The sequence below is a fragment of the Scardinius erythrophthalmus genome (genome assembly GCF_964197995.2).
Source record: "Scardinius erythrophthalmus genome assembly, chromosome: 7".
In the NCBI taxonomy this organism is placed as follows: Eukaryota; Metazoa; Chordata; class Actinopteri; order Cypriniformes; family Leuciscidae; genus Scardinius; species Scardinius erythrophthalmus.
The window spans coordinates 14110228-14133850 of NC_138227.1; the positions used below are offsets into that span (position 1 = coordinate 14110228).

The 23623-nt window shown below is 38.0% G+C and overlaps 1 protein-coding gene across 1 annotated transcript in view; it reads right to left on the reverse strand.

The window, feature by feature from the left end:
- Positions 1-21240: 21240 nt before the first annotated feature.
- The window catches only part of LOC308694034 (S-adenosyl-L-methionine-dependent tRNA 4-demethylwyosine synthase TYW1), a 39117-nt gene continuing 36734 nt past the window's right edge, over positions 21241-23623 (reverse strand). The window contains exon 8 of the mRNA XM_081371275.1: positions 21241-23013. Coding sequence (XP_081227401.1) covers positions 22792-23013 — 222 coding nt within the window. The 3' untranslated portion in view covers positions 21241-22791. The remainder of the gene's footprint in view (positions 23014-23623) is intronic.

The following is a 23623-nucleotide window of genomic DNA, read 5'->3' on the forward strand; positions in this document are numbered from 1 at the left end:
TGCATACAAAGTACTCCCACAAACAAACCCACTGAACGTTTCACTTTAGTTTTTGGCTCATGGCCCATGTGACAGCTGCTAACCATGCACTAGCCATTATTAAAATACATCCAAAAATACATATAAATCAAGCTTTCAACAATGTAAGATTGTCTAAATTAGCCTTAGTTTAAAGTGCCAGAGAAAACACTACTGAGCCCAGTTTACTGAAAGAGGTTGAGTGTTTCTCTACAAAACTTCACAGCACTGGTTGATCGAAATTGGTTTTTCTATATCTGATGCTACTACTGATATCTGGAGAGCAGAGTGCCCGATTTAATTCTGATATACAGTAGTACATGGACAGCAATATTGGGGAAAGTTACTTTTAAAAGTAATGCATTACAATATTGCGTTACTCCCTAAAAAATGTAACTAATTCTGTTGCTAAGTTACTTTTTATGGAAAGTAATGTGTTACGTTACTTTTGCGTTACTTTTTCTAAGCTAGGCCGGGCTTGCTTGTTGGTTTTTTAATAAAAAAAAATATATTTTTGGCAAATGTAAAAGCCCTTTCACACCAAAAGTGAAGTGAATAAACCTCAGGTAGGAGGAAATGCAAATTCACGCCATTACAGTAGAGGGCGCGGCTCAAACCTTTCAACTGTGCAGCCATTCTGGATTGCAGAAGAATAAGTCACAGAAAAAGAAAGTTCAACACTCAGGCTGCATCCGAAATCACACACTTTCGTAGGCGAAAACAGTATGTGACAAAAGCAGTATGTCCAAATTCACAGTATTCAGCCAAAAAGTACCGGATGACCTACTTTTTCCAGCGAGATTCTGAAGTGTGCATGTGATGGACACTTTACTATCCCATGAGCCCACAGGAGAGGATTTGTGAATAGTCTAGTTACATTCATACTACACACACAGCAAAATCCCCAGTGTACTTATGTGTCCACACTACAGAGTGTTAAAATTAACACTGAAGCAGTGTTGAAGTTAATGAGATAATTAAGCGATTAATTAAAGGTGTAGCGGAGGATGTTTTACTTCCTGGTGGGTAACCTATACTATTGGTCCTCCAAATTGTCAATCATTCTGGTGAATCAATCAAACTTTTCAAAAAGTGGAGAGGGCGGGTCTTATCTAAAATTTGGAAAGATCCTCCGCTATACCTTTAAGTGATGATTGAGCATTATTGAAGATACCTGATGTTAATCAGCAGAATCACTGAAGGAAAGAGAAACAACAAGAACAGAAAAAAGAGAAACACAAGAACTACTGACTTCGAGCCATTACAAATTATTGCACTTATTATTTTACCAGTTTGACTTTATTTCTGTCATACATCTACACATGTTCTTATTTAGATTTAACAGACGTTTAGATGGTAATGTTTTAGATGGAATGTTTCGTTTCATGTCACCATTATGGTGATCAGTGTTTGGGCTCTTGACCCTTTCCTTTATAACATTTGTTTTTCTCTGTCTGCTCCAACTCTGTGTTTATAAAGCACATTTGTAGCTGCAAGAGAAACTATGACCTGGGCTGTGTTTCCCGAAAGTATCGTAAGCCTAATTTGATCGTACAGACCATTTGTTGCAGTTGATCTACGATCAAGTTAGGCTTAAGATGCTTTTGGGAAATGCAGCCCTGGTTATGTTTCGATGATGAAATTACTAGTGGCCTGATTCACTGATCTCACCTAGCATTATTAACTGATTATACAAATGCTTTATTAATTTTCCACTACAGTAGTTAATTTCAACAATGCTTTAATAATCTGAAGGTTTTAAAATCGCACACAGCCATCAAGAATCTACATATGAATCTCAACAATGGTGACAATCGAACAAATGCTTCATGTTGCAGTGCATGATGGGAGCCACCAATCAAAACGCATCCATGGCTCACATCATGCACTGCAGCATGAATAAATTATGCAGCTGAATTGTCCTGTAATTTTCATTGTTTTTTCCTGTTTGCTTTTATTTTGCTATTGTTTTATTATGGCTTTAGTTTTGTGATGTTCAGAGTTGATCTGTTTGTCACTAGTTTGTTTATTGTCACCATTGTTTGAGATTCATGCTGATTCTTGATGTCTGCGTGTTTAAAAACAATAATTTCTGTGCACAAAGTATTTTCAAAATTGTTCATATTGCTATTGGATCTCAAACTGTAGAATCTCAGGACTACAAAATGAGACATCAAGCATATAGTAAAAGATTTTGACTCTGAATGACATCAGTGAATCAGGGCACTACATGCTGATAATGTCATCATCAAAACATATTGTGAGCAGGTCATGTTTTCTCTTGCAGTAACACATGTGCATTATAAACATAACGTTGGAACAGTCAGAGAAAAACTATTGTCAAAAAATTAAAAGGGTCAAGAGCCCAACTAAAGCAAACACTGATCATCATAATGGTGACTTGAAACGAAAAATTCCATACAACATTACCGTCTAAACTTCTGTTGAATCTCCAGCAGATGTATGAGAGAAATAAAGTCAAACTGGTAATATTAAGTGCAATAATGTGTAATGGCTCGAAGTCAGTTGTAGTTCTTGTGTTTCTCTTTTTTCTGTTATTGTTTTTTTCTCTTTTTTTCTCTTCAATGATTCTGCTTATTAACATTAGGTGTCACCACTAATGGCAAATCATCACTTAATTAACCTCAACACTGCTTCAGTGTTAATTTTAACACCCTGTAGTGTGGACACATATGTACACTGAGGAGTGTTCATTTAACACTGGGGATTTTGCTGTGCACACTCATATAGAACCTCTTATTAAAACTACTCAAGAGTACGCGGTTTGGGAAGCAGCTTTTTACTTCAATAAAAACACAAAAAATGAAACACAAATGTGATGTTTATTTAAAGTAATTGTTGCTTATTAGTATGGCTGAATTGGATCATCGAAGGTCAGCAGCAAAGACATTGGTTAATAAAGTGAGATTACATGCATAAAGCTTATTTGTATTATTTAACAGATTGAATTATTGCAGGTTTGCGTAATATTCTGAGTTTGTATTTCTTTTGATCTTTATACTGAATCTGTTTTTGTGCAAGTGAGAGTAATGTTTATTTAGTCTAGATTAGAACTTCAATAACCATCACGTTCACACACACAACACATCCGCACTTCCTCACGATTTCTCTCAACATGGAGACAGGAGAGCTCTCAGTCAATAAAAGGGAAAGCAAAGTAATTGCATTACTTATTTGAAAAAGTAACTCAGATATTTTGTTGTAAATTTAAAAGTAATGCGTTACTTTAGTAATCCGATTACGTTACTTGTAATGCGTTAACCCCAACACTGATGGCCAGTATGTGGACTTTCCCTAATAGATCATGTTAGGTAAAATCAGCAATATTGTGAAATACTACTTCAATCTAAAACAACCGTTTTCTATTTTATTATATTTTAAATTGTAATGTATTCCTTTGATGGCAAAGCTGACTTTTCAGCATCATTACTCCAGCCTTCAGTGTCACATGATCGGTCTAATACGCTGATTTGCTGCACAAGAAACATTTATTATTATTACCAATGCTAAAAACAGTTGTGCTGCTTTTTTTGAGTGTAAACTGTGACACGTGATTCATAAAATGACTAAATGCCAGCAATAAGGGGACTTGTTTTCATTAGACTACTGTCATGACTGGAGTCTTCATCTTATGTGAGCGTAGAGCATTTTACTTTATGTGTTATTGTATTGACGTTAAAAAAAGAATCTTTCTATAGTCTCTTTTCGGCTGATTTACAGACAGACCTCCCTTCAGCAGAGCTAAAAGCCTTCCTTCAGACACTGCTGGTGTCCTGCACAGGAACTTAAAGCTCTCATGGGGACAATGTGGTCACCCAGCAGGTTAAATACCACAACACCGTCAGCAGAGAGCAAGAGAGAGAAAAGCCACCTGAAGTAGCAGTCAGCATGAAGGGACATGAGGTTCCAGATCACAGACTACGCTTTGGGATGTGAGCCCACAGTCACAGTATGTGCTGGGCTACAGCCAGTCACCAAAGCAGAGGAAAAAACATGCAGCTTGAGCCTGTAGTAGCAGTCTGCTGAAGGACATATCCCATGATAGATGGCAGACCCTTGTAAAATATGGATGCTGCATTGGGACAAATGTACTGTAGGAGACTGTGGGTTTGCTCTAATGGGGCAGCTGATTGGGATGTGCAAAGCCTTTAATGGCCTGAGCGTAGTTAAAAATCTGTCTGGTTCAAGTCCAGAATCTCTCTATCAAATGTGGAGATGTAAATGCCTTAGTTTAACATTTCAGATTAGAAGCACTTTGGCTACAGCATAAGGATCTGTAATTATTCAACAAAAAATCCTTTGATGAATAGAAAGTTCAAAAGAACATCATTAATTTGGAATAGAAATCTTTTGTAACGATATATATACGTCTTTGCTGTCACTTTTAATCAAGAAGTCAAAAGTTTACACTTTGCACAAGTAGAGCTAAATTGGCCAAATAAATAATTGTCCCCGAAAGGGAAAAGGCACAGATGAACTGTTTATGGGGGGGATTTTAATTATGGTAATTATCACAATGCCTCCTGGTTCATTAGCATTCAAATCAAGTTCTTGTTTTCTAATAAATAACTCATAAATCATGGAAACCCATATTACACATGCAATTCATTTATTTAACTGGCTAACAACACATCACAATTATAAATACACACATTAAATGGTATAGAAAATGACTGAGCAAAATGAAGCTTCCTTTTGACTATACAACATTGGTGAGTAAAAACGAAAACAGCAAGTTTGTCTGCAAAAACATGTCTCCATGTCTCTATGCATTTTTTAGATCCACAACCATGCAACTCCTTGGGGCAAAGCCTGACAGTTTGAGTGTGTCCAGGGGGAAAGTATGACTAATTTACCTGCAATCTCACTATTATGCTGTTCAAATGATGAACTGTTAAGTGTACATGACAATTGCATAATGCCAAAGGGACTGCAACTGGCAAAAGTAAGTAGAAGTATTTAAAAAAAATCATCAGTTAATCTGACACACTTTAAGATACTCTGTATTTTGTCTTTGATTAAAAAATGTAGACGGGTAGCTGAAAAATAACATTAGCATAAACTTCAACATCTAGATTGAACATTTATATATATATATGCACACACACACTTCTTTTCAAAAGTTTGGTCAGTATGATTTTTTAAAGAATTAATACCTTAATCAGCAGGGATGCATTAAATTGGTCAAAAGTGACAGTAAAAACATTTATGTTACAAAAGATTTCTATTTCAAATAAACGCTGTTCTTTTGAACTTTCTATTCATCAAAGAATACTGAAAACAAATGTATCACGGTTTCCACAAAAATATTAAGCAGCACAACTGTTTTCAACATTGATAATAAATGTGAATTGTTTCTTGAACAAATCAGCATATTAGAATGATTTCTGAAATTAAAGATTTTTTTTAACACTTTTTAAATTGTAATAATATTTACCAATATTACTGTTTTTACTGTATTTTTGATTAAATTAATGTAGTCTTGTATAAGAAACTTACAGACCCACATTTTTTTACAATAGTGTAAATATAAGAAATTCATGTTAAAGAAACGGTGACCAATCACAGCACATCTCTCGCTCTTTTGCGTTGGCGTGATGGATGATGGTTAAAAGTATACAGTATAGTCGCTAAATTAACACAAGCCTACATTTATAATAGACTATAGGAGTAAATTTATTGTTAAGAGGAAAACCCCTTGAGACCTCAAGAAAAACCAGCCCGTTCTCATCCTAGGGCGTCATATATTGACGCTTTTGACATTTCGTCGACATCGAACCATCGAACGCACATGGCACCCTTTAGCGTCAATATGAGACGCAGATAGAAATGGGCCAGAAGGCGCCTCCTAGCGGTCTAACCCTAACCCTAACACCAGACCTAAACCTACCCATAACCGAACAAAGCTCTGTGCGTGTCATTGACGCTAAAGGGTGCCATGTGCGTTCGATGTCGACGAAATGTCAAAAACGTCAGTATATGAGGCGCAAGGATGAGAATGCGTTGGAAAAATATACTTCACATACATACATACTAACAGAACAAAGACAAAAGCTCTCCATCACACCAAAACCACCCATATCTTCCCCAATCCAACCCTTAGATATTAGACAAAAAACAGTTAAGGTGAAGAAAATGAAACAAATTAAAAAATATATCAAGCATGAAGAAAACAGTTGCAGCTTGTATGCAAATAAGTAAGAAGGGACACCTTAAACTGGTGAAAAGAGGAGATCTAGGTAAACCATTCCAATCAGAAGGGGCTTTAAATTTAAAGGCTCTCCCCTTTGGATATATTTGGTACAGAAAAGAAAAGATGGTCAGTGTCTCTTAGGCTGTAGGATGGTTGATATGGAATTAGAAGAATTAGAATGTATCTTATATTTGAAGTAAATAGTTTACAACATGTCACCTTGTGGGACACTGTTTAAAATGTCATTTCAGCTACCCATTATAAACAGGACGTTCAGGAGGGATAATGGAGTGTCTGGACATGAAGAGTGTAAGTGGAGGCAGCATTGATCGCAATGTGTTCAACTGAGGGCAAAACTTTCCAGTCCAACAGTGCCACATCACATTCAAAGTTCCCAAGAAAACAGCGGTCGGAATGTCGAAAATATCTTTCCATATCTTATTCACGAGACGACCAGAAAAATAAAAAAACAAGAAAAAGTCAGCATCCTTTGATCAAATCACAGGGAGCCGTGCTTCACAAAGTCACTGGGGGAAAAAAAGTCTAAATGTCATTCCACATCATGTCAAAATAACTCAATCTTCTACTTCCTAACCTCCAACAAAGGGAGGATTCGGAGGACAGACCCGAGCATAAATACATTTCAAGTTATTAAAATTAATACAAATACTTTCAAGTCAGTGATCACGCATACCAAACCAGAAGCATCAAATCAGAACTATTGAATAAAACACACGTTTAACATTAACATCCTGCATGTTACAACAGTAAGATCCCGGGATGGCAGCTATCAGCCTTGTTGCTTACCCGTACGGATCAAACTCTACAGGATACTGAAGCACAACAGGCTCCTTCCCAGGACTCCCTTCACCCCTTCTCGGGACGCACGGCCCCTCTCCTTCAGACCCCTCCGCCCGAGGGTCGGGATCCAGATCGGTGACCTCCATCTGACAGCACACTCCGGCTCGGAGCACAGCGGGCAGGCTGTCCCGCACCTCCACAGCCTGACTACGTCCCACCGCTGGTCCTTTCCCCGAGCAGCATAGAGTGCCCAGAAACCCCTAGTTAATATTTCAGCAGCCTGGAGCAGGTAGTCACTCATTCATCCCTTCATCTGGTCAGCATCTCCCTCATGTCACACTCTGGAGAGGGTTGCAGTGGTGTCATCGGTGGGCTCATATGGCTGTGTGACATAAGTAGTCCTGCCTCTGCAGCTCCGTTAAGAACACACACACACACACACACTGCTGACCAGCCCCCCGGACCGCAGTGCCACTCCTGCTCTCTCACACTCTACATCGCTTCTCCAGGTTCATAATCATTAGCATGTCCATCACTTTTTCCCTGAAGGGGGTGTTGGTTGGTTGGGCACCACCTGACTTGTCAAATGAGACTAAGGTGGATAATTTGCCCACAAACTGCCACCTGATTACCAGCAATGAATTATGCATATGTGTTTGTGTTTTGCACAGGTTTTAGGAATGCAGAACTAATAATTTTATATAAATATAATAAATATATATATATATATATATATATATATATATATATATATATATATATATATATATATATATATAACAACAGCAATAATAATAATAATTATTTTAAATTAAATCAAAAATAAAAGATAAGACATCCTTAAAAGTTATTGCAAATATAATAATAAAAAATATAATACAATAAATATAATTATAAATATTTAGTTAAGTTTTTTTAACATCTATTGTTTAAATGATAAAAAATGTTGTTTAAAATGTATTATTATTATTATATTAAATAATAATAATAATAATAATTGTAAAATAACAACATATTTAAAATGTAATACCCATATACAATTTATTAATAATAATAATAATGTATTTGATATATGTTTTATAGACAATAGATGTTAAAAAAACAGTTAACAAAAAATTTAAGCAAGCCATTCTCCATGTCGACTGTAAATAAATCATACATTTTCCGTCGGATCGATCAGCCAGTATAAACCCATTAAAACAACAGGTGCAAAAGTGTAGAAATAGGCTGCAGTTTATGAAATCATGCTGCCCATCAAAGGCTTCATCATGTCACACAAATCCACTTCAGACATCAGGCACAAGCTCTCTTACCTTTAGTGGCGATGATGCGCGATTTTGAAAGTGATCCCTCAGATCTTGAAGGGTTGATGATCCGAGCCGATGTCGCTACAGGATCCAGATTATCCCGCTGCTAAAATCTGGATCATAGATTCTCGCTGAATTATGAGGAAATTCTCCAGATCTCATTCGCGATTATACACACAATTATTTTTAGCCATCGAGTGCGAATGGCAGTGGACAGTGGACCTTTTTTCCTGATTGTTTTCCGAAAAAACAACACGTCCGACTTCCAGCCAAAAGCAATAAAACCAGTTGGACTTTTCCTCCAACTCCAATCAGCTCTAATGAGCCCCCGGATTGTTCAGTACTTCCATGATCTAAGCGAATTCCTGCTCATAGTTCCCGAGCTCAATTGATTCACATCGCAAAAAGCTGCTCATAGATTTTCGACTGCCACACACACACACACACACGAGCCTCATAAAAATAATCAATAAACATCGCTGTCAAATCAGCAGTCCATCTGGATATTGTTGTCCAAGAGCTGTCCCTGGGCATTAACGGTCACAAAACAAGAAATATCAGGTTCCAGAGAAAGAAGAAGATAGATTCCTCACAGAACATGAATTAACCCATTGAACACACTGACTGACTGACTGACTGACTGAGAGCTCTAGTCATTAGTCAGCGGCTCCAGCCTTACTAACTCATCTCATACTGTCATTCATCCACAGCTGAGCGCTGGATCAGGAGGAACTAGGGAATATCACATCATCACTGCAGGGATGAGACCTGTCTGCTATTTTTACATATAATGAGAGTTCCTATATCTATCTATCTATTATTCATGCATCAATCCATCCATGCATCCATCCATCCGCCTATCTGTCTACATATTTGTCCATCCATCCATCCATCCATCAGCCCATAACTCATCCATGCATCCATCCATCCATCCATGCATTTATGCATCCATCCATCGCTCATCCAACCATCCATCCATCCATCCATCCATCTACCCATATGTCCATCTGCCCATAATCCATCCAATTGCATGCATCCATCCATCCATCCTTGCATTCATCCATCCATCAAGTCAAGTCAAGTAAAGTTAACTTTATTTATATAGCGCTTTTCACAATACAGATTGTATCAAAGCAGCTTCACAGTATTAAATAAAATAGTACATCAGTGTTTGTTTCTGGTGTAAAACATCCACGTTTGGTAATGCTGATCAATAGCACTGTTGAATCGATTAATCAAATTAAGTATCCCCAACTGAGCAAGCCAAAGGCAACAGTGGCAAGGAACCGAAAAACTCCATCAGGTGACCTAATGGAGAAAAAAGAAAACCTTGGGAGAACCCAGGCTCAGTTGGATGGATGGGCAGATGGATGGATGAATGAATGCATGGATGGATGCATGCCTATAACCCATACATCTATCCATCCATCCATCTGCCCATCCATCCATCCATCCATGCATTCATCCATGCATTGATTCATCTATCAACTGCACATCCATCCATCCATTAGCCCATAACCCATACATCTATCCATCCATCCATCCATGCATTCATCCATGCATTGATTCATCTATCATCTGCACATCCATCCATCCATTAGCCCATAACACATCCATCCATGCATCCATCCATCTGCCCATCCATCCATCCATGCATTCATCCATGCATTCATCCATCTATCATCTGCACATCTATCCATCCATTAGCCTATAACCCATACATCTATCCATCCATCCATCCATCCATGCATTCATGCATTCATCCATGCATTGATTCATCTATCATCTGCACATCCATCCATCTATTAGCCCATAACACATCCATCCATCCATTCATGCATCCATCCATCTGCCCATCCATCCATCCATGCATTAATCCATCTATCATCTGCACATCTATCCATCCATTAGCCTATAACCCATACATCTATCCATCCATCCATGCATTCATCCATGCATTGATTAATCTATCATCTGCACATCCATCCATCCATTAGCCCATAACACATCCATCCATCCATGCATCCATCCATTAGCCCATAACCCATCCATGCATCCATGCATTTATGCATTCATCCATCCATCTGCCCATCCAACCATCCATCAGCCCATAACCCATCCATGCATGCATTCATTCATCCATTCATTCATCCATCCATCCATCCATCAATCTGCCCATCCAGATTTAAGTTTGGGAGGGACCAAATATAAGAGTTTTAGAACGGGTCATTGAAAAATCCATGCTGATTAAGTCTATCATACCTGGACTTGTGGTATGCATTAACATTCCTGTTCTTCTTAATGGGAATTAGACAGTTCTGTTTTTGAGTCAGTCAATTGTGGTGTAAACATCATGTGGCGAATTACTCTGCAAACACGTGAACATGAAGATGTCATGACAATGCGGATTGGTGAATGACAAAACAAGAACACAAACAAGAACACTGGGGCATTATGACCCACACAGACCACAGGATGAGCGCCCCCTGCTGGCCTCACTATCAGTTTTCCCATCCAGGTACTGACCAGGTTTAACCCTTCTTAGCTTCAGTGGGCAACCAGTCTTGGGCTACAGGGTGATATGGCTTCTAGCTTAATTAATCAAAACAAACCATTCTTTAAAATATACATATATATATATATATTATATTAGTGATATTTGCCTGATGCTTGGTGTAATATGGAAATGAAAAAGTCTTTTTTGGTGTTAAGATGGCCTTGTTTTAACAAAGATACAGTGTGTCTTTAACAGGTGTTGACACACACAGCAAGAGACCGGTAAAGCCTCAGTGAGCAGAGCACCAGTTATTAACCAGTATTTAATGAAGAGCTCAGAGACACACCTGTGTGTCATTTATCTTCTCTTCAGCCCAACACATGCCACATTTCATTCGTTCCTCAGACTTCCTTCCCTTGCAAATATTTTTATCCCTCAAATCCTTCATAATAATACAATTTCCCTGTGAAAACTCAGCATGTTCCACCTGGTTGTCTTTAATCTTGCAAGGTATTAGCTTTGCATGTTTTTCATTGTTGGAAATGCTTAATGAGTTTTAGATTGTTGTGCATGAACAGTATGGGTAACTGGGTCAGTACTGCTAAATTTAAAAGGGATATTTCATCCAAAACTGAAAATACTCTTATTATTTACTCACCCTCATGTCTTTCCAGACTGGTATGATTTAAAAAAAAAATTGGACATCTCTTGGTCCCTGTTCACTCTCATTGTATGGAAAAGAGCAGCAGGAACATTCTACAAAACATCTCGTTGTGCTCCTAACTATAAAATTGCATACCTTATATAAAGTTGTATATATAGTAAATAAAAGTTTGGTCACTGCTGCTTTAAACAAGTTTCGTTTAACAACAGGCACACTACATTTTTGTCTAGGTCTGTGCACTAGCTGGAGCGTATCATGTTGCCCTACTTTGCTAATGAGAATGAATGAATCTCTTTTTTCTTTCAAAGCATATTCACACACTCTGACACAGACTTTGTGAAGCAAAATTGAGACGAGCATTAAACTGGATAAAAAGCTTCTCATCACTCTGGAGTAACTACATTTCCAGAGACAGGTAAAAAAAGCAGGTGTGTTTGGAACGGCTAACACTTCGGTAAATCTTCACTGCCGGTCTGACAGGAATAACATTGTGATTTCCTTATTTCATAACGGGAGTCATTTTTCAGTTCCAATAAATTCTACTTTTAGCTGCTGTTTCCCAATTCGGCAGCGTAATATGACAGGTAATCCAGTATTAAAAATGTTCTCTCCATATATGATTATGATATTGCTAAAGTTTAAGCTTTGCTTTGGAGGAAGTGCTTTTTTAAAGTGTCATCCTCAATATCAGCCGGTTGTCAGGTTCATTTTAGGCTTAACTTTGAGGTCATCTTATCCTGTGCTCCTCTATGTGACTGATGTCTGGAGAAAAATCCCAGCATGCTCCACAAAGTGTGTGTGAGTCACTGATTCAGGCCCTGTGTGTGAGTCAGCTGGTGGAAGAATTTAGAGGACACTCAGGCCGAGAAATGAGGGGGATTTTAATTATCACATCATTATATCACTGTGTGTGCGGTGTGTGTGAGATTGAGTGAATTGGTTTCAGTTGCGTTGTGTTAGTTATGTAGTCCAATGTGATGGGTCATAAAATGCTCAAGATGTTCACTGTGAAGAGGGAACGTGCAGGGCTTAGAAATCTTTTGAACAATCAGCTAGCAATATCAGCTAATGGTAATTTTAAGCATAGATATGTATATGCCATAATCAATGGCGCGCCCGCCATCTTGGAACAGTCAACGCGTTTAAATTCATATTATTGATCTTATTGTGAACATTTCATCCATGCATAACTGCATGTAATTTTTAATCAACTTGATCTTCAGTTGAAATCGCAGACTTCTCTCTGGTGACGAATGCCAGACTTCTCCAATCATTTCATCCTCATAAATCCCGCCCTTTTCTTATAATTGACTGCAAGCTCACATTCAGATTCAATCTCAGTTCAATCAACAACGATGGGTTTATCCAGGTCTCTGCCTCACTTTAAAAAAATATATTTTAAAAAAATTCTGTTTTCACCTGGTTGTACATCACAATACGGGAACAAAAGGTCTATTGCTATTTCAGTTACTACATTATTTTAAAGATGCTATGTAAATGAAGCTTTATCTGTTTGCATTTATGTATGTACTGTAGCAGATGGTTTTATCCAAAGTGACACACAACAGAGGAAGAAAAGCAGTTTATCACAGTGCTTCCAATTACTTGTAAAATAGATCCACTACTTACTAGATGTTTACGATTGTGATTTTCCAAAAAGCAAAAAGCATGATCATTGTGTCTCAGACTGACCATTCATCTTATCACGTCCGTGACTCAGAATCATGAAGCCCTCTTTTTGATTCCTGGCAGTACACATGATATCTGTGTGCTTTGATGAATGAGTAGGCTTGCTTCTTTGTCAGTTTTCACAGGGCTGTGGGTTCATATTGTGCTGATTGCTTTGCTGCTTACTGATTTTTTTTCTTGTTTGTTTCTGGTGGGGGTGTTCTCTGCCCATTTCCTATTCTTTTTTTCTTATCAGCACTCTTTAAGTTTCCAGGGTGAGGTGTGTGCTGGCTTTCCTCTTGCCTATACACACACATATACATTTACCGTTCTGTCCTAAAGCCTCTATGTACCAGCCTTAAGTCTTTTTATGGACTGGTATAAAAAGAGTGATGAGGCTCCTGCCCTTTTCATATTTGTTTGGTCTTCATTAAATTCGCATAAATATGATACGATTATAGCTTATAATATTTTACTTCTGAAGTTTAAATATGTTCAGATTAGTGGTCATTCTTTGGGGTCAGATTTTGGATGGACCAATTAGCCCTGATGGTAGATGCTTAGTTTAACACACTCTGTGGGCTAAAATCATCTTTCCTCATTGATGACCATTCAAAATGAACCATGTGTGTGTATGTATATATATATATATATATATATATATATATATGTCCTAACCTAGGCCCTGTCCCCATTTGCTGCTGGAAGAGGTGTTAGTGAGGCCAGCAGGGGGTGCTCATCCTGTGGTCTGTGTGGGTCCTAATACCCCAGTATGGTGACTGGGACACTATACTGTCAAAAGAGCACAGTCCTTTGGATGGGACGTTAAAACTAGGTCCTGACTTTCTGTGGTCATATTATAAATCCCTCTCAGTCCTTCGAAAAAAGAGTAGGGGTTTCACCCTGGCATCCTGGCCAGATTTGCTCATTGGCCACTGTTCATCACCATGGCCTCCTAATCATTCCCTATATACTGATTGACTTCATCACTCTATCTCTTTTCCACCAATAAGCTGGTGTGCGATTGCCGTTCTGGCTCAATATGGCTGCCGTCACATCATTCAGGTGGATGCTGCACATTGGTGGTGGTTGAGGTTCAAAATAAATAAAAAAAAATAGGTTGAGACTGGTGCAAGAAGTGCAGGATTTTATTGAGGACAGCCTGTGTGTGAGTCAGCTACAGGGACAGAGACCCTGCGGTGCATGAGGACACATTTAGGTGTGACACTGTGTCAGCTGGCATCAAGCGCCCAGCCCGCTGTCCCTCTCTACCTTAAGAGCAGCTTTTCCAAATGGTGGCATATTCAGACATTAATCCTTAAATCATCAACTTTGTCTTTATTTACTCACTCTTTTGACTGTAATCTTCTGTGGCACACAATTAGACTGTATGTAGCCCCGCCCCTTTTCAGCACAGCACTCGTTCTGTTCTCTCTTCTGTTTTGTATTTCCGAAGCATGAAGGCAAGATCTTACGGATTTATAAATGAACTGCTCGTTTTAAAATCTTGCCGGTCTACTGACATTTGTTATGACTTCAAACATTACAATGCCCATGATAACTTTCATTAACTCTACAGTAAGTAAATCCACTTCAACAGCTAATTACTCTTTGACAGCGATGCCATAGAAATATACAAAAACGGAAGTTCAAACACAAAATTCTAAAGATGGTGGCGCGCTTGTTTCTCTGGTTCATAAGGTCTGTAGAGGAACTCTGAAGTCTGGTCAGTCCATGAAATCACAATGGGCACACTTCATGTGCACTCACGGTACTTATAATGGCCGCCGTGTGCCCGTTAAGTCCACAAGACCATAGGGTGTCCCATTTGAGACTGAAGTTTAAGTTACTTATTGATAATCTCCCCCTCCAGTGAGCAGTTAACTTGAGAATCACTGTGAACGTTTTCAGGTGAACTGTCCTTTTAAGGATTCCCAGGCTCTGTGAAAAGACAACAATCTCCACACAAGGTCCCTAACAATCTCTGTCTCAGCAACATCTTGAGAAAAGGGATGAAACCATTAGCAAAAAGAGTGCTACTTCAAAGATGGTAAATATCTAAAACAAAAACACTGCTTTGCCATGGTATTTCAAAACAAGACAAAACAAAACAAATAAAAAAACAAGAAAACAAAACTAAAACTAAACTAAACTAAAAAACAAACCAAACATAAAAAAGAATAGAACAACACAGATTAAAACAAAACAAAAAGAACACTAAAAAAAGACAACAGATAATAATAAATAATAAACTAAACAAAACAGATCAGAACAACACACACACAAACAGAATAGAACAGAACAAAACAAAAGCGAACAGAACACTACAAAACAACAACAACAACAGAAGTACCATGACAGTTTTTTGTTAGTGTGCTGGGGCCAGTTGCACCAGCTGTGCGTAAGTTACAACTTAGCCTAGTTTTGAAATAAATGGGCACTAAGATTCAATTTACTCACTACTAAATTTGTTTGCGTTGCACCATTAAACTTAGTTGAAGCGTAACTATGTATAAACTAAATATTTACGGGAGCCTCCGATCAGGAGTAGCCTAAGACATATATGATAATGCTGACATTTACACTCGATTAGGCTACATTTTAAGAGAGAGAACATTATGTGAATACTTCGTAAGCGGCTCATCAACACGAACCCTTCCTACAGCATCTGTCCCATAGGTCTGTGTTGTAGTCCAGTCATTTTAAGCCAAAATGGGGGTCAACCTTGAACAAATTGCAACAGAAGCAAACTCAACTGATTTTGTATCCTCAATATGTCCTGAGTAAGGAAAAAAAGCCCCGAAGAATCCCATTAGGGGAAAGTTTTGAAAAAGACCCAAATATAGCCTATTCATATACGCCTATTCATTCTTTTTCTTATGTGAATAGAGTAAAAATTGTAACCTTTAGATATCACCATGAAAATTACTGAGTTGATTACTTACATCAAGACAAACAAAAAATGTATTACAAGTTTTTTTTAATTGTTTGTTAACATGGACACACGGTGCATAATCTAATTATGTATGTGCTAATTTGCATAAATACCACAACAGGTCTAAATATTGGTCTTGCCAGGTGAAAATGTCTTGTTGAATCTTGTTGACACATAACAGTAAAATACTTAATGTTAAGGTCTGAATGGAACCCATTAACCCAGGAAGAATAACTTTAAAGTCCCCATGAAATCAAAATTGACCCTATTTACTTTGTTAGCGCATATTACTAGTCTTGTGGTGAACAATTAATCCGTGCAAGAAAGTATTTAAAAAAAAATTTTTTTACCATGGTAATCTTTAATCAAAATCTGAAAATGCCCCTCCCCTCTGCATTGGAGGACCTTCTCTGATGACGTAGGTTTGAGGAATTGGTTTGGGCAACGCTTAACCACTCCCCTCAAACTGTTAGTCTGCTATGAGCAGAGATGGAGAGGAGGAGCGCTAGAGTAAAACCCTGCCCTCTGTTCAATATTCCTTTTCACTGGGAAATACGTCATAACACTGGAGAAAAGTCGTTTGCAACTTCCGGTTCACGGGGACTTTAAAACAGCCTTTATTCATTATTATTGCAGAGATGGGGTTTAGGGCTGGGTCCGTGGGACTGTTTCTGGGGATTCACTTTTTATTTTGCCTACCTTTTGTCTTCTGCATTCTCCTTACCATTGTCTCCCGTTGTTCCCTCAGACTCGTCCCCCAGAAACAGTCCCACAGACCCAGCCCTAAACCCCATCTCTTAAAAATTAATAAAGGCTGGTTTAAAGTACTTCTTCCTGCCTCTATGTATTAATGCTCATGGTTAGCCTAAATGGGTTCCATTCAGACCTTAACATTAAGTATTTTACTGTTATATGTCACCAAGATTCAACAAGACATTTTCACCTGGCAAGACCCAATGTTTAGATCTGTTGTGGTATTTATGCAAATTAGCACATACGTAATTAGATTATGCACCGTTTGTCCATGTTAACAAACAATTTAAAAAAACTTGTAATACATTTTTTGTTTGTCTTGATGTAAGTAATCAACTCAGTATTTTTCATGGTGATATCTAAAGGTTAAAATTTTTACCCTATTCACGTAAGAAAAAGAATGAATAAGTGTATGAATAGGCTATATTTGGGTCTTTTTCAAAACTTTCCCCAATGGGATTCTTCTGGGCTTTTTTTTCCTTACTCAGGACATATTGAGGATACAAAATCAGTTGAGTTTGCTTCTGTTGCAATTTGTTCAACCTTTTTTCATAAAATGACTATTGTGCATGTCAAATAAAATCATTCATAATCAATAAATTATTCAATAAGTTACTCAATCAATCAATCATTGTTATTTCTTGTTTTTTTTTTGTATCAGTACTTATTTATCCTTATTAATTTAGTTTCAAATACAGTTTCTGAATGTTATTTACATATAAAAAGACGTTTTTCATGATTAAGTGTCGTATTTAATGGAAATGGAAAAATATTTTTACTGTTAGTTAAGTGAGGCAAAAGAAGTTAGAATGAAAGAATTACTGAAATTCCCAGCGTTTAAACAATCCTAAACGTCATATTATGCAACTATATTACTTTACGGAGAGTTTACGACCTACTAGCTATGTTCTGCCTTACGAACAAATTGTGCAACACAGTAAAGTACAGTTAGTTACAAACTAGCTAGTAGTTACTAAGCCATAGTGTGGACTTTACTTTCCAATTTAAGAATTAACTTCCAAACGGCTGGTGCAACCCTACCCTGTTGTTTAAGCGGTTTCATGACTAAGTGCTGTAAGCTGGCCGTTTTTACAGTGTGCACAGGCAGTGATGTTGTAGATATCCTTATTCCTTCACATATATTATTATCCCCATTTCAACGGTCAGGACCCTGTGATGGCAGGAAGACCTGAGACTGCCACATAATTAACTGGTAGCCAGTAATAGAGGCCAGGCACCCATTCATGTAATCACTGGGCACTTGTTTATGGCCATTAAGATGGATTATATGTAATATGTGGGATACATTGTGATTCATTTTGTGTGCTAAATATATTAAGTTGCTTTTTAATTAAAATGCAAATCTTCCAGCAATGAAACATCAGACAAAACTGCATTCCTTGCAGCCGTACGGTTAATTGACTGTTAATAAGGGAATTAGTAGAGACGATTCTCCTTTCACGGTGTCTGGATTGGTACTGATGTTGCACTTACAAACAATAAGAATAAATTAAAAAAAGCTGTTATGAGGATGAATTTAGTATTCTGTAAGAAAGTAAACAGAAGCATATTCTATTAAGGTCTTCACTTGCATCCCTCTCTAGTAGGTGAGAGCTTTGAGAGCTGTTGCTGTCATTTTAAGCAACTTCCTTTTTGGCAGCGGACAGCTCAGTTTGGCTCCAGCTCCAGCGAAATCTGTCTGTTTGACAAGAAGCCCAGAGCTTTGGGCTTCTCAGCCACAAAACAGAGCTGCCATTGGCTCCTGACCGCCTCAGTTGTTCAGGCAGTGGGTTAGTGTTGGATTCAGAGAAAGGTAGAGATGCAGCAGTGATGGCTGTGATTCTGCCAAGTAGGACATGTTTCTGGATCAACATCTTTTGTTGGTCCTGGAACAACATACCTGCCTTATCCCTATAGACCTAAACACTAGAACTCAAACTAGCGCACACTGCAAGACAAGCTCGTCTAGTCAGCACAATTACTGATGGCAATGGTTGTTAACTGTTTTTTGTTTTGTTTTGTTTTTTCAAATAGTCATTAATAATAACCAAAACAAGGTTTGTAGATAAGGGAAGTGGGAACCGGCGAACATTCAACGTAACTTTCATTTTGTTCATTTTATTATTATTAAATTAAAGCGACAGCCCCTCATGGACAACTGCCACAAACTAAAATAAAGCACCAACATAGCTCTGGTCTTCTTTCTTCCGCCACTGTCGTCATTCTTCTTTTTATCCTTCCGGAGCTCCTCTGACTCGAGACCGGTGTGGCATATTAACATTCGCGCAATTAGCCTCGCTCCATTCCCAAGGCTCTCGGCCCCACCCTGCTTGCCACAATACTTAAACGTACTGTTGACAAAAATATGATTCTTTTAAATACCCAATCATAATAGATAATGTTAGGAATGACAAGCTTAAACTTTGTGATATTACAACTTGCATATACACAAAAAGTTTTGGATGCATATGAGTAAACATGAACAAACTTGCCATTATGTTCTAACCATAACGTGCAGGTAAATTTCTGTAAAAACGCAGCTTAGGGACACAGAAAAACGAAAGCATAGACTAGAAGACATCATAGTGCAATAATTAGATAGTTCTATGAGGAGCAATTATGTGACATTTTAGTCAGAGAAAAATTTACTAAAATTTAATGTGAAAAAGAAATGAAAAATGTAATATTTTCTGCACAAGAAAACAACTAAAAAGTCAAAAAATTATCAGTCATCACTTTTATCTTTTAAATGTCTGACTATTCTGGTACCAAAAGGTCCAGATTGTGACTGCCTTGCGCTGCATGACTTGAGTGGAAACATCTGAGAGACATAATCAAAGTTGTCACAAATCCTTTGAAATATTTTAAACTTAAAATCTAGCCACCCAAGTCCTCGTCCCAGTCCCAAGCAAAAGTATGATGAAATATATCAGTGTATTTTTTTTTTTTTGAGAGCCACAAAGACATTAAAGTAGTGTTTCATATCTTCTATGCGCCTTTGAGCTCTCAACTGAGTTCAGTCCATTTTTTTATGACAACACATCAAAACACAATGTCAATCTTAGGGCAATTTCTTTTGCTCTTGCTAGTCAGAATTAGCCTACTGTCTGTCAATATGTTTTCCCCCACTAAGCACAGGATTTTAGGTCCCTTTGAAACATTCAGAGGACAGTTGGACTTGAGGCTAAAAGCAGAAGCTGAGACAGAGGTATTGAGACTGGAGGCTCACGCTGTTCCAGTACAGCTCGTTTCTTTTCCCACCCTCTGTAAAAAACAATTGAGGGACTGAGGTTTAGGGTGCCATAGCCGAGAGAACTTGTGATGGGGAAATCCATTTGTAACAGAGCTTGCGAAATAAAAAAAATAGTTTAAGCACATAAAATAAAATAAAAAAACACGTACTTTGAAAATTACAAATTCACACAAAAAAAACCTACTGTTCTGAATAAGCAAAAGTTATTTTAAAAGTTATAAAACTATATATATTGCAGGCGGGACCTAAAGAGTAGTATGCCTTTAAACTAAGATACGCCTGATACCTGATAAACTGGACTGTTGTTGTAAAAATGTACACATTTCCACAGCATTACTAAGTCAATCACATGTGAAAGCATCCAAATCAAACAATAATACTGCTGCAAAAGTCAACTTCCCAGAAATAACCCAATTCAATTCAGAATAAAATGCCCTTAAGGACCACAAAAAAAAGTGTATTTGGGTGGTGAATTCCCTTCGGCTTGCTAAAGTGACTGAAATGCATGAGGAAGACACTGTCACATTAGCCTAGATCAGCGCAGCACCTATTTCACAGAGGTGTGAAATAGCTTTTCTGTCACTCGTCACAGACCATTACACTCTCTGTTTCTGTTATCTTTAAACAACTAGGAGACAAGGCACTTTAAAGGCTGGGATCAAAAGTGTAGTTTAAACATTCCAATAAATCCAATGAACTTTCAGCCGTATAAGCATCAGAATCCAGAGACGAGAAATCATTGTGAACTTAAAGAATAGGATTGCCAATATTGTTTGCCACTTTTTTCATATTTGTTTTGACAAAGCAAACAATAGCATTGCCATTTCGTTCCTTAATATACACACTGTCAGAGTTTTGAGCAATGGACACATTTATATTTCATAAATAAAAGCTATGAAGTAGGAACAACCCAATGACTGAATGAAAGCAGTATTACTTTGAACAGAGGGACATAAGGCAGGGACTTCTGTGTCTGGTCTTAATATTATGCCCCTTTTTCTTCACACAAGACCAAAGATTTCAGCTTCATTCAGTTGCAGAGCTCAGGAAATGGCTGTGACCTAATTCACTCAGATTCAAGTACATTCCCTTCTCTTACAATAACATTCAAACTCCTGTAGGACAACAAAGACATTTCATAAAGAGATTTTTAATAAGACGACACCAAGAAAGAAGCTACAACAAAACTCAAATTGATTTGAAAGCATCTGTATGTGCATGAAATGAATAACAAATGTGGTTTGTAGATACCTTTTGGGTGAATTTAAAATATGAATGAAACCCAATAAAGCACGAACAGCAGGCTCACAACCAGAGTTGCCAAGTTCGCTTTTTTATATGCGACTGCGGCCTGTTTTTACAAACAAGTCGCTTATTGATTTGGGCAGTCGCAGGTTGCATTTTTTTGGGGCTTACTTCCAGAATACAGTTGTGTATTTGGGCTTGTTAGTGGTTGGCACTCATAGGACAAAACATATGACCACTTTATCATTATTTAGTGTGCTCTACCTTTTCCCATGAAATGGTGCTGTCATTCACGCCAGTTGCCTGTTTTAAGACTAAGTTACAGAACATAAGTTACTTAAACGTTTTTCTTTACAAAATAATATTTTGACATCATAATACCAGACCGGGTTGCTTATTTTCAGATTGTTTTTTTTTTTTTTCAGACCAGGTTGCTTATTTCTCTAGAGCAGTGTCCTGCAGAGTTTAGTTCCAACCTGTTTCATCACACCTGCATTTGTATTTACAAGCGCTCCTGAAGAGCTTGATGAGCAGATTCATGTGTGTTTTATTAGGTTTGGAACTAAACTCTGCAGGACAGTGGCCCTCCAGGAGCAGGATTGAAGACCTCTGCTCTAGTGAAACCTGGCAGCACTGCTCAAAACTGCATTGCAACATTTCTCAAGACAAAGGCGGCAAATAATGATAAAATACAAAATAATCTCTAGTGACATTTGACTTGATTGCAATCTGTCAAATTTGTGTAAAAATATCCAAGACAAAACGTAGAGGACAGCAAGAGACAATGCAGAAGTAAGAGTTGCAATTTCACATTTCAATGACTTGGTCGTTACAGAGATATTTATGGGGCAGTTCTGATTCCAAACAGCTTTCAGCTGCATCATCAGCTGACCTGTAAGAACCAATCCATTCAAAGTCCCATCTGACTCAACTGCCCTCTAAATGTCTAAAAGAACGCACAAATCACAGTTTGAGGTGACATGTTATTAACGTAGGTAACTATAGTGATTTTTCTTTTGCAGTTCTTTCCTCCTGTGCTCTCTAAATTTAGGCCCTAAGGTGGTATGAATAAATGAAGCCTTAAATTCAAGCCACTGGTTCTTCCGTTCCGTCCTTCGTTCTGTATTCTCATTAGAGGTATTAGATCCAGAGCTGAACAGGACTTGAAAATTAAATTCTTTATTACCGTGACCACAACTAAAAACAAAAGCTAACATTCATTAAAACAGCATGAAAAATAGTTAACAAGTATATGCAAGGACAGCAAATGTGTACTTTATGCTCACCAGAATATCATCCCAAAGGCAAGTCTTGGAAGACAATATGAGCCTTGGCTAAAATAATAAAAACAAAAGTCTTGAGGGCAGTTAATCAAGTGTTAATCATTTAAAATGCACATTCCTCTACAGACTTGAAGTAGGAAGGCAAGAGTAATATCAACACCCTGAGATATCTTTGGTTTTATTCTTTCTCTGGAAGCGTGTGTCCAAAGGATCGAATCCCCTCTCTCGGGCCCCAAATACGGCCCAGCTGGGGGTCTTGGCCATATAGTCCATTGCAGAGAAGCTCGTGGTGCCTCCGCTCTCATCGTATTCTTGAATGAGCTCCTGGAAGCGCTCATAGTCAATCCACGTCCACCACTCCCCATCGACTTTGAACTGCAGACACACAGGAAAGAAAAGAGGTAAGACAGACAGCAGGTCAGAGTACTGTGATGAAAAACACAAACAAACAGACACACAGCTGAAGATTGGAGTGAGTCTCCCTGCCTGACAGGTGTTCACTTTGACTAATCCAAACTTATACACTGAAAACTGGGCAAAGCCCTGTTACTGAACACCAAGACAAGCGAATCAGAGGAAGAGGGCAAAGGAAGTTGCTTTTCAGAGAACACAGAGCTGGTGGTCTTTCATTCAAAACACTTTTGTAGTCCACACTCAGTTCTTGAAGTCCTCAGAGTCCACATTAAAACGCTGTACACTTCGGTACATTAGGAGTGCAGGCAAGTTATCAAATGAGACACCCTACAATCTTCAGGACAATGCTGCATAATTCTCCTCATCAAGAGAGTGCCATTTGGGGCGCGGTCTGTGATGGGTTAAAAGTAGAATTCAGTTTCATCGAGTTACAATGCCAGATATGTGGTCTTCGGCCAGTCCTTTTGCAAACAACTTGTTTTAATCAATCTTGACCAATCTCGACTTTGGTTGGACAAGCTTTGAGGGAGTAGGCACAGCCTAGTTCTGCTTGTTTTCCCACCCTATACAT